We start from the raw sequence: 12,749 nt of genomic DNA, 5'->3' as shown, positions 1-12,749 counted from the left end.
TATAGAACAAGTTGAATGTCGATCTCTCTTAATATGACATAGAATTGAAATTTAAATTCAGCGATTAAGAAGTTTTGATTCAAACTATGACGATTTCTTCTGATGTTGAAGTGAATTATCTGTTTGAAATGAACAATAGGCACCTGGCTCCTGTTTGCTTGACTTTAGTTAGGAAAGATGTCGTCGAAGGTGAACAAGTAGACTCGAACGGAGGGGATCACAATGCTAATGATTTTTGATATATGGTCTAGATAGCTCGTGAAGATGATGCGGTTATTCCAAAGACAGTTACTCACAGAATTTCGTCCGTAGTTCACGACAATGAGTGTGAAAATGTAAATACTTTTACAGACGAGGATTTGATTACTTTATCTTGACAAAGACATGAGCGAGGTGGGACCTCAGGGGCTGGATCGAGTGGATCGTCCTCTAACTCTTCACGTGTGGTTCTCGATAGTGAGAATTGGTATGTCGAGCAACTATTTGAAACGAAAAAAGATTTGCAGGAAGCTGTGTACCTAGTAGCGCTGAAATATAACTTTGAGTTCAAAGTGAAAAAATCGATCAAGTCGTTGTTGACGATCGTATGCGTAGATGACAGTTGCTGTTGGCATTTGTGAGTGACGAAGATGTACACGAATGAGTGCTTGCAGTTCGCAAGTATACACGAGAATATACTTGTGAAGTAGGATTACGTCGAAATGATTACAGACAAGCTCGAGCTTGATTTATTAGTCAACAAATAATGCACAAGTATCAGGATCCACGTACGATCTACAGACAATCAGACATCATTAACGACGTCCGTCGAGCGTACGGAGTAGTCTTGAGCTACTAGAAGGCCTGAAAGGCCAAGGAATGTACGTTTGAGGATTTAATGGGCTCTGCAGAAGAAAGCTATGCTAAATTGGCCAGGTATTGCCATAATATGAGGAAAACTAATCTTGTCTCAAAATTTTTTATTGAGACGGAGGGTGATAATTGCTTCAAATTTTTCTTTATGGCGTATGGACAATGCATTCGGGGATTTCGAAATACAATGCGACCCCTAATTTTAGTTGATAGTATAACACTGAAATCTAAATATTAAGGTAAGTTGATTATTGCTACATGTCAAGATGCCGACATTCAAATTTACCCTTTTACATTCGGCATAATCGATAGTAAGAATGACCTGTCGATGTGGTGGTTCTTCACAAAGTTGAGAAAAATAATCGTGGAAGTCGAGGACTTTGCATTTGTAACCGATCGGGGGACAACCTTTAATAAATGGTATCGTTGAAGTTTTTCCAAATTTTATGTACCATATTCAAGGTAATCTGAAGACCAGATATCGAGATAAAGGTATTGTTTCATTGTTTAGGAGAGTCGCTGAAGGTTACAGTGTTGAAAAGTATAATAAGTTTATGGTTGAAATAGGAAGTAAATCATTCGATACATGAGATTATTTAACAAAAATGGGGATTGAACATTGGGCGCGCTAGTATTTTTCAAGGCATCGATACAACAAGATGATGTCAAACAACGCGAAATCTCTCAATGCATTATTCAAGAAGGATCGAGAATTACCCATCATTGAACTGATTGAGAATATCCGTAACAAGCTACAGCAATGATATCACGATCGACGTACGGAATCACAGAATTGCATGAATGTGCTAGCCCCGGTGCAAAAAGAAAGGCTATTTAAGGTTACAGAACTTGCGAGACAGTTGAATATCGAACCACTGGACGAGTCGTGCTTCTCAGTGGAATGTGCATGTAATACGATAAACATGGCAGACTCGACTGACACATGCACTTGTAAAAAATTTCAGTTGGAGACTTTTTCTTGTGAGCATATAGTCGCGATTGCTATGTATCGATGATTTACAACTAGAACATTGTGATCTCATTATTACACGACTGATTATTGGAGAGTTGCGTATACTGAGATAATATTTCCTTTGCGGAACGAAGTTGAGTGGTAAGTCCCCGACCATATTTGCCGACTCAATACATTGTCGCCACCTCTCATTGAACCACGTGATCCTAGACGTCCAAGTACATCTATAATACCATCTATCGAAAAATTTTCTCGACCGCATAGATGCAGCAGGTGCAAATCAGTAGAGTATACTGTCCAATATTGTACAAGTCATATTCCTCTAAATGATAGCTAAATCATTTTGTAATGTTGTCCATCTGAAATAAGCAGTGTTTGCATTTATTTTACGATATTTCAAAGGACGTCGTAATTTAATAATCAATTGTTCAATACGATAAGAAAAATTTACAATGTAAATACAAAAGTTTACAAAACTTTCGTAAATACAAAAAATAAATATTTAATTATTTAGTAATTACAAAAAAATCAATATTTACAGTATTTACGAATCACAATTAAAATCGAATAAATCGCACACCAACTTATTTATCCAAATTTGTATCTATGATTAGTTAATTCCATCAACCTTCTGTCCTATACTCAAAAGTTTAATATACTTTATTATGAACATGGTGCAATCTCCCCTGCAATTGAACAATAATTAGTTAGATCAGTACTGTGCAACAAAAAAATTAAGTATTAAATTAAAAAAAAATTAGAACCACTTACGGTATTGTCTGTCTGGCCGTCGTCATGTCCCGCACGACGACTAATCTGTCCTTCATAGTCAATCCTACATATCTAGCCATCGTAGGGACAAAAACAACATGGATTCTAGATTTTGCTCGAACTGACTCTGTGTCAGGCATGAATGATCGGGGTCGAACACATATATAGTAGACTCAATGAGCACAATCTTCAAAACTATGCAGTGATGATTTACGATCACTGTTATGTACATATGTGTAAAATCCTCCCATGGTTTCCCTCGACACGTGGTCACATCCCTATGGTTCACTTGAGTATATAGTCGGGCACCGCGTACTCCTTGCCAGCATATTGGAGTGACTGGTACTCAATGTCAATGTTTCGTCCGAACTCCAAATTCAATATGACTCGACCAGGACTGTTAAATGACCCCGAATATCTTTGAACCCGATCATGCAACAAGTTCATGACCAAATCGATGTACTGCATTAAGAAATAGCAGTACAAATAGGAGTTATTTCATTGCATAAACAAACAATGATATACACATAAAAAATAACATTATGACTACTTCACTTAAATCGTCGGCAAGCCAAGCTCCTGAAGTGATGATATTGTGGAACCACTTATAAGTATTGGAGATCGTCGTAGTATCGATCATACGGCGGTCCTAAAAAAAGAAATAGAGAAATATTAAAGAAACATATACGAGTAATCCAACGTACTTTACTAATATCATGAATACTAATCCGGACAACATTCTTTTCTATTCCGTCTCGAACGCTTTCCATTTGGCATGATCCACCTCCCGAAATAGGTTGGGAATCGTCCTATCGACAAACCTCCTCCTCTTCATCTCAGCCGTGAAGGGAGAGACGATGTACTGTGATGGCACTCTGGGTCTTTTGCCTACCACCAACTCCGGCATGTCAATAGCACTCTTTTTCGCCTCAGTCACGGTGGTTGTCCTCCCTTCGTACACCTTGGGGATAGCCACCACCTCTGCCCTGACAATCACCACCTCCTCCAGACTCACCTCTTCCTCCATCAACCACAGCTCTCGTTGCCAACGGGCCCACCTTCTCATCCACCCCTCTTGGCACTATCTCCTCAACCATCGCTCCCGTCCCCTCGAGGCCACCTCCCTCCTTTGCCCTCGGGGCCACCCTGTCCTCCACCACCACCCTATCCTCCATGGACTGAAGAAAGGATTCCAATGCATCCTATAACCACGACTGTTGGTGACCCCCATCTCTATCCTCCTCTCGATCACCCCCTCGGTCGCCTTTTCTGTCACCCCATCGTTTGCTAGCTATATCACCTCGGAGTGCTATCACCTCATCCTGAAGGTCCTCTAAATACTCACGCTGCACTCTAACATCATAGGCTATATCCTCGACCCTCCCTACCAACTGGCGTCTTAGAACGTCGACCTGCTCCACCATATCTCGACGCAGCACGTTGATCTGCCCTGATATAACTCTTATCAGCTCTCGATGCAGCGCGCCAATCTTCTACACCATAAATCCAGTCAGGCGATGATATAGATCATCAGAATAATGACCCCAAGGGGAAGGAGGTGATCTCGGATGTGATGGTGATGCCCTGGGTGGAGGTGATGTTGTCGACGGAGGTGATGCCCGATCATCTAGCTCACGTTATGCACAAACTTACAGATTATTAACTTATTTAATAATTGCTAACTCATACAACATATTAATCAATAATTCACTTATCCAATCTCGATCAAGGATCGAATCGGACATCTAGTCATCTTGGGTGTGCGGAACCGCTACTTCACGTACAAGACCCTGCACCTCCTCATCCATCGACGGTGTCAAATGAGTTATTACTTCAAGTTGACATATTGACATTTCAAATCATTAACAATCATGTAATAAGATTTTAAACTATGACAATATAAATCACAAATCTATAATATTCATATGAGGGTTGTCGAGGAAAGCTGATGGGACATCCCTTCGCTCGAGATGCTCGCTAATGGTGCATCCGAGGGCAGCGTGTCTCCCCTCGCTAATGGTACCCAATATGGGGACAGTCTCATACGCCCAGATCTGCAACACATAAATTAGTATATACAAATTTAATAGAAAAAATATTTTAACATTGATTGCGTTAATCATTTACCTGTAGCGCTGGGGGAATCCGTAGGCGTCGTACTTACGCACTAGCTCCGTGGGTTTCGAGTGCGGTCTGATGAAGATATGTATGGTGTCCTCGAAATATCTGCGGCCCCATGGATAGTTATTGAAGCGATCTATGTCGTCAACGATCTCCAGGTAGAAGAGGTCAATTGCAATCTTCTTGTGGTGACATCGCATCATGATCTCAATGATGTAGACTAGACCTAACTTCAGTTTGTCCAATATCTAGTCACACCTCATGATTGCGTCTATCAGCTGAGGTAGAACCACTGCCCACTGTCACTGGAAGTAAGTGTCCTACAGCCAATTTTTTCTCTAGGTCCCACCTCTAGCTGCCTCATCGCCCGTAATCTTTAATCCAGTGAGCAGCGCAAACTCGAACATGGAAAAGCTGACGACTTTGCCCCTGAGGTTGAAGTGAAGGGCATCGCCGTCAACTGGACTCAGCAACCGACATAGAAGAGTATCGATCATCTAGGTTGAAAACTGCAACTCTTTCAACGGGTTCAGAGGCTACAAAAAGGACTAACGCAGCATATCTGCATGCTGGTCATCAAGCAGCTCCAAGACCTGGGTAAAGCTATTAAAGTTACTGTTCCACGTAGCTTTGCCCCGCATCTGTCTTAGCTTTGCATTTAGATGATAATTCATCCTGCAAAAATTGAAACAGAATATTAGAACATTGTACAAGAAATAATAGAATAAATCATAATAACTCCAAATTAATCGAACCGACTCGTAACTACTATACGCAAGACGCAGATTCTTGAAATTTTTACCCTATTATCAAAAAATAATAATTTAAATTTAAAATAATAGTCAAAATAAAAAATTAAAATTAAGATGAAAATATAAAATTATTCAAAGTAAATAAAGATTATGAAAATTTTACATTGTTACCAAAAAGTAATAATTAAAATTAAAATTGAAATTGAAATTAAAAGTTAAAATTATAATTAACTAATTAAATTAAAAATTAATATTAAAATGAAAATAAAAAATTATTCAAATTAAATTAATAATATGAATTTTTTAAATATTATTGAAAATTAATAATTAAAATTAAAATTAAAATTAAAATAAAAAATTAAAATGGAAATTAAATTTAAATTTAAAATAAAATGTTAAAATTATAATTAAAAAAGTAATTTGAAAATTAATTTTAAAATAAAAAATTTGTTTAAATTTAAATTTAAATTAAAATGAAAATTTAAATTTAAAACAAAATAAAATAAAATAATTTAATTTAATTTAAAATAAAAAGTTAAGATTAGAATTAAAAAATTAATTTGAAAATTAATTTTGGAATAACAAATTTCTTTAAACTAAAATTATAATTAAAAATGAAAATTCAAATTTAAAATAAAATAAAAAATTAAAATTAAATTAAAAATAAGAAGTAGAAATTAGAATTAAAAAATTAATGTTAACATAACAAATTTATTTAAATTAAATTATAATTAAAATGAATATTTAAATTTAAAATAAATAAATAAAAATTAAATTTAAAATTAGAATTAAAAAATTAATTTGAAAATTAATTTTAGAATAACAAATTTCTTTAAGTTTGATAAAAAAAAAGTTATTTAATTAAAAATTCGAAACCTTTATTGACTTCAATTAATTTAAGAAAAAAAAAACTGGACCGATTGCAACTTAGTAGTCGACCCATTTAACAGTCGTAGGCCACTTAATAGTCGTCCCCGACTGTTATCCTGCTGTTAACTGTCAATTAAAACCAGCTGTTAACAACCAGGTAAAAGCTAGTTATAAACGATCAGGTTTACCCGGTTGTTTGCCGACTGTTGACAGCCGGTCGGCAATTAGAGGTCTGCCGTCAACACTGAGGAGCTCCATCTCATCGGATTCCACCATTTCCGTCGAGTTAGTTACCCGATTACAAACAACGGAGTTTACCCGGTTGTTTGCTGACCGTTGACAGCCGGCCAACCGTTAGAGGCTTGTTGTCAACACCAGGGAGCTCCATCTCGTCGGATTTCACCATTTTCAACGAGTTGGAGCTCCCTATATACCAAAATGGGTCAATACACTTCATCTATACCCAAATCTAGTTTAAATAATGCCTTTCACACTACAAAAATAATATTCCAATCAATAATCTAATTAAAACTCAACAAAAAATAACCTTTACAATAGGGGATCGTCGGCAACTAGAAGTTCGGGAGTGAGGAAGGATGTCTGGATAACTGATTGTCAATGAAAGTGAAAGCCAAGGTGAAATTTGTTTCCCAGTAGATGGCGAAATTTCGAGAGTGAGGAAGGATGTAGGGGTATTTTTGGAAAATTGTCTTTAAATTGGATTTTCAATTTTATTTATTTTATTTTTATTTTTTTAAATCAGTCAAAGCTAAAGTGAAAATAAAATGGGTCAACCGGCCATTAGCACTGATTTCGTGCATTTAACTCCTGGACAAACGTTGGTAAAATGACAAAATCATTTTGAGATAGTACCATCCAGTCTGGAGTCAAATGCAATGCAACAATCAAATTGAAATCTCAATCTATCAATTGATCTTTGAAATTATCGAGCAGCAAAAAATTCATTTGTAGAGCTTTACACTCAGAGAATTATAGAGTTTGATTTGAAGGATGCATTTGAGCGAGAACGAAGGGATAGAGAACAACACCTTCGTGGTGACTGGCGGGCTGGGTTTCGTGGGTTCGGCCCTTTGCTTAGAGCTCGTTAGAAGAGGCGCTCGTAAGGTTCGAGCCTTTGATCTTCGCACCGAGTCTCCTTGGTCCAATGATCTTCGCCGTCACGGCGTTGACTGCATCCAGGGTATTTTTGCTTTAGACTTTTTTTTTGGGTTCTCAGAATGCATTTGAAATCGATTTGATCGAGAATTTGTATAAAGCTTCAACTTCTTGATTTTTTCTCCTGGTTAATGGAGGCGACTAGAACTGAGAATTTAATTGAATCCGTGCGGGTATATCTATTTATCTATAATTTTCAATGTTTTTTCATGAATTTGTCTAATACACAGAGAGTAAAAAAATTGTGATCTTATTGAAGTTTGTTGCTTTTATTTTTCTGAACATTTTTTAGACCTCAACGTTTTTCATTTTTTTATTAAGCTAGTAGAGGAGTAATAGAGGATTGAATAACTGAGATAATTATTATTCTTTGCTAATTAGTTGAATTAATTATTATTGATTTTACTTAATGTTAGTTATATATCTTGATGATTAGTAAGTGTTGAATGTATATGCACCAGAATACATAACACTGATCAGTATCAGAAATTCAAATGTCTGGGTTTACGACAAGGATGCCACAGAGTACTGGGATCAGAAGTGAGTGTAAAAGAGAACTTATAGATATATTCAATAATCATTTTAGCTTATTGACTATATCGTCATGATATGGTAATTTTCAATTTACCTAGTTTGTCAAGATCTTTCTCATAAAAGAATGCATTGTTTCCCAAATGTGTCATTGAAGATCAAGGACATTTTGTTTGATTTGGCGGTGCATGGGTTATTAGCTTCCTTCCTTCTGCAAGGACTTATGTTAGATCTCACTCGTTCATGATTTGTACACTGTTAGGTGATATTTCTCACAAACAAGATGTCGATAAGGCTTTACGCGGGGCAGACTGTGTCTTCCACCTTGCTTCGTATGGCATGTCTGGTAAAGAAATGATCCAGTATGGTCGTGTAGATGAGATAAACATAAATGGAACCTGCCATGTCCTCGATTCTTGCCTGGATAATGGGGTTCAGAGACTGGTATACGTGAGCACGTACAATGTTGTGTTTGGTGGAAAAGAAATTGTGAATGGAAACGAAAGCTTACCTTACTTCCCCATGGATGACCATGTGGATCCATATGGCCGTAGCAAATCTATAGCTGAACAATTAGTCCTGAAGAGCAATGGGCGTCCCTTCAAGTAAGTAATACTTTCACTTTTAAGCAACACACCCATAATCTTGATGTTACATATTAAGAAATGTACTAAGAATGAACATTTAATATAATGCTTCTCTCAGAGAAACTTTTAAAAGTTGTTTCAGAAGCTGTTTAATTTCCTTGTTATGTGATTTCTCATGATGTGCAGAAAGAAGAAAGGGAAATGTCTCTATACCTGTGCAATCCGTCCCGCTGCCATATATGGACCAGGTGAAGAAAGGCATTTTCCAAGGATTATAAATCTTGCTAAGTTAGGTCTTGTGCCATTTAAAATTGGCACGACGAGTGTAAAAACAGACTGGGTTTATGTGGATAACCTTGTATTGGCCCTGCTCTTAGCTAGTATGGGACTTTTGGACAACATACCTGGGAGAGAAGGACGCCCAGTTGCTGCTGGTCAACCTTACTTCATATCAGATGGTAAAATTGTTGTAAATTTCAATACGATTTACGTTACTGAAAATTGGGCTGGACCAACTAAAACTTTTAAGTACTCAAAATTTGTTTCTCTGATGGCTTCTTAGATGAGAAGGCTGCAGAGACACTAACTTTATCTAGTGGTTGTAGAGATCCAATATTTTCTGATTGATTAATAATCATCAGTGTACGATTTTCTTTCATTCACAGGGTCTCCAGTGAACACTTTTCTATTCATCCGTCCACTACTCAAAAGCTTGGACTATGACTTGCCGAAGATGTCATTAGCTGTTCCACATGCTCTTTTTCTAGGAAACCTATTTTGGGCTTTCTACACAGCTTTGTATCCATGGTTGAGTAAGAAGTGGCTTCCTCAGCCCTTGATCCTTCCTGCTGAAGTATACAAGGTGTCATACATAGATTTTCCTGCTTTTGTTTTTCTTTTATGGTCTATTTATTCCAGATATCTAGTGATCTTCTTGTGTGCCGTCCTCACTGAAATAAATCAACCATAGAAGCATAATATGACGTTATGCTTGATTATGCCTTCTCATTTTTTACATAGGCATATCACCTATAGTTTTATATAATTAATCCTCACGATTATGTCCTTTTTATTAAATGGGATAGTAATGAAACTCTCAGAGAGTTTATATGTGAATGGACTTCTTATTTTGTGATGACAACATGCAATTAGTAGACATTTATACTTTTTTGAGACTGGCAACATATTTCTTAAAGGTTTACCAATATCAAATAAGAGAATAGCATTATGAGCTAATGAAATTCAGAACTTATGCTGCCTATATTTCAGTTAACCATATTTCCAATTATTAACTACACCTCTTTCTTCTATCCGGAAACTAGAAAGCATCTGGCTCCCTTCAATTTCGAGAAATTAAATTTTCTGCTTTTGTAACTTCCAAGGGTTGCACAAATTGGAGTTGCATTCTGAGTTATACCATAGGGTTAGGCTTGTTGTTTTCTATCTTTTGTTGCATTGGGTTTATAAGTCGTCGAATAATTTATGCCACTTCAGCTATGATAAACATCTTGTATTTTGGCAGGTTGGCGTAACCCATTACTTCTCTTTCTTAAAGGCAAAGGAGGAGCTGGGCTACATCCCAATGGTGAGTCCCCAAGAAGGTATGACTGAAACCATTGCATACTGGCAAGAGAGGAAAAAGAGAACACTGGATGGACCAACCATATACGCATGGCTGTTCATTGTGATTGGAATGATTTCTCTGTTTTCTGCTGCATACATGCCTGATTTTGGTCCCATTCCCTTGCTTAGAGCAATCAGCCTTTTCTTTGTACGCTCCATGTGGGGTCTAAAGATGTTTTTCCTTCTAGCCGTAGCAACACATATTGGTGAGGCTATATATGCTTGGAAACTTGCGAAAAAGGTGGATCCTGTGAATGCCAGAGGATGGTTTTGGCAGACTTTTGCTTTGGGAATATTTTCATTGCGTTTCTTGTTGAAGAGGGCCAAAATGTAGGTATATGTCTTTCCCTGTAGCCTGCATGTACCTTAACAGAAAGGAAAATTGATGAAATAGACGCCAGATATAGTTGTACCATTTTGAAGAGGGACACTGGTTTGTCTGAGAGATGAATCCTTTTTTTTATTTTAATTTTTTTTAGGGTCCTCTTTTTCTTCTTTTGTCCCGTTTAACTTCTTGTAATACTATTAACCAGCCGGCCAGCAGATTAGAGGGAGAAAGAGAGAGGGTCCGGAGTCCAAGGGATGGAGAGCCTCCAGAAGTGGTTATATTTAAATTAATCCATATTTATAGTGAGAGAAAAATCTGACTCTCATTCCCAAAAAGGGAGACATTTTTTCTCTGTAGTTGGCTGCTTATTCTTCTATTTGTATAACAATTATTGCACCTCTATGAAAACTAATCATTTTGCAGACATTCTAGCTTTTCATATAGATTTTTGTAGAAATTTGATTTTTGTAAAGTCTGGTGTACAATCCCCGCACAATGGGAGGGCCTACGCCGAATAAAAAAATCATGAGCCCCTTATTGTGAGGGAGTTGTACACATAGCAGCTCTCATTTTTGTGCAAATACTAGTTTTTTTCAAAATTGATTTTCAACCGTACATTCTTCTATAAAATAGTTTTACACGCAAATTTAAAATTGTTCTTTATTTCATAACCATTTGTTTTTCAAAAAAATTATATTTCAAAATACATTTTTTCCCCAAAATATGGAGTTCAAACAAAAATAAGTGCATGTCTTTCTCTCTCTCTCTTCAAAATACATTTTTATTGATTTCCATTATTTTCAAAATGTAATTTTTTCTCTTTCTCTTAAACATACATTCTTCAATAAAATAATTTTATATGCAAATTCAAATTATTTGTTAACTACACATTTTTTTATCACTTTACTATTCTAAAATACATTCTTCATAAAATGGGCCTCAAACATGCTCACTAGTTTACATGATAACAAGATTATGCGGGTTGCTATTTTAATTTGTCCACTTAAAAAAAAAAATTTGTATTATATTTTTAACGTAATGTAAATTCACTTAAATACACAAGAATAATACCAAATAAAAGTCATCACTTCATTCACTACTTATCCTAATTAAAAGCTTTTGGATCTTTTATATTCTTTTAAATTTTACATTTAACGTAAATCCTAATATTCATAGAATATCTTTTTCAATTAAAGTAAAAAATAAACAATGGAAGAGATACCATCATAGCAAATATAAACACATATAGCAATATTTGAAGAAGACTTTGGAAAGATAAAGATTATATTTTATTTTTGAATTTATGTCAATTACTTTGACATAATGCTTTTAATTAGGATATTGTAATCAATTCTTGGATATTTATTAGGGGTGGCAATTGGGTTGAATGGAACCTTAACTTATGGACTGCTTGGGCTCCTTTGGGGATGAGCTCAAGTATGAGTTGAGCTCAAAGTTGAAAACGAAGAGTCGAGCCCCTCGGCTGACGGCCCACGAGCTTATGAGAATTGATCTTGTGTTCTTGTCTTCAAAAAGCCCATCTTCATAAAGTAATATATATATTTTATCTTTCCCAAACTCCATGAATAATCTTCATTTCATTTTTTTCATATCAATTCTCTACAATCTATCTCTACATTTTATAATCTAAATTACTCATTCTCAATTTAATTTCTTATTACATTATTTAATCATCAATCTGTTCAATTCATCCATTATGTTTTCGATTCCTTATATTTACTCACTTCATTCTCAATTCTATAATTCATCTATTATATTCCATACTTCTATTTCATAGTTAAACATTCCAATTTCATTTTATACAAATGGATCCCAATAGTTATGTTGAGGGTTTCAATTCCATAATGATTTTTTTTTTTTTTTTAATTTTTGGCCTCAATAACATTCCAATTCTTAATGATTTAGATGTCAACGATGTGCATGAAAGTAGTCATCCAATTCACTTGAATGATATTGATGAAGAAACGAAACTCGAAATAGTCAATATAAGAAGGAAGCGAAAATTTAAGCCCTTGTTTGATTCCCACTATTTTCAAAATGCATTTTTTCCTCTATTCCTTTCAATTACAAATTATTCAATAAAATAATATTACACGCAAACATAAGACTTTTTCTTATTTTTTAACCACATTCTCTATAAATCT

The 12,749-nt window shown here is 35.6% G+C and overlaps 1 protein-coding gene across 4 annotated transcripts; it reads left to right on the top strand.

Annotated features, from left to right (window-relative positions):
• The first annotated feature begins 7,172 nt into the window (after positions 1-7,172).
• Positions 7,173-11,010, top strand: LOC111396753 (short-chain dehydrogenase/reductase family 42E member 1). Of its 4 annotated transcripts, none has more exons than XM_023023254.1 (6): positions 7,173-7,540; positions 8,309-8,651; positions 8,820-8,881; positions 9,011-9,091; positions 9,299-9,495; positions 10,156-11,010. In XM_023023254.1, exons 1-6 carry the CDS (start codon positions 7,351-7,353, stop codon positions 10,588-10,590), a joined length of 1,308 nt encoding a protein of 435 aa, XP_022879022.1. In that variant the 5' UTR covers positions 7,173-7,350; the 3' UTR covers positions 10,591-11,010. The 4 variants fall into 4 exon arrangements, with proteins under 4 accessions (XP_022879022.1, XP_022879021.1, XP_022879020.1 ...); XM_023023253.1 differs by having other exon boundaries at positions 7,174-7,540; positions 8,820-9,091; positions 10,156-10,590; positions 10,790-11,010; XM_023023252.1 differs by having other exon boundaries at positions 7,174-7,540; positions 8,820-9,091.
• Positions 11,011-12,749: the final 1,739 nt, after the last annotated feature.

The sequence above is a fragment of the Olea europaea genome, chromosome 7 (assembly GCF_002742605.1).
Source record: "Olea europaea var. sylvestris chromosome 7, O_europaea_v1, whole genome shotgun sequence".
Taxonomy (NCBI): Eukaryota; Viridiplantae; Streptophyta; class Magnoliopsida; order Lamiales; family Oleaceae; genus Olea; species Olea europaea.
Note: the sequence above shows the minus strand (reverse complement) of the source record. Positions and strands in the feature narration are given on the sequence as shown.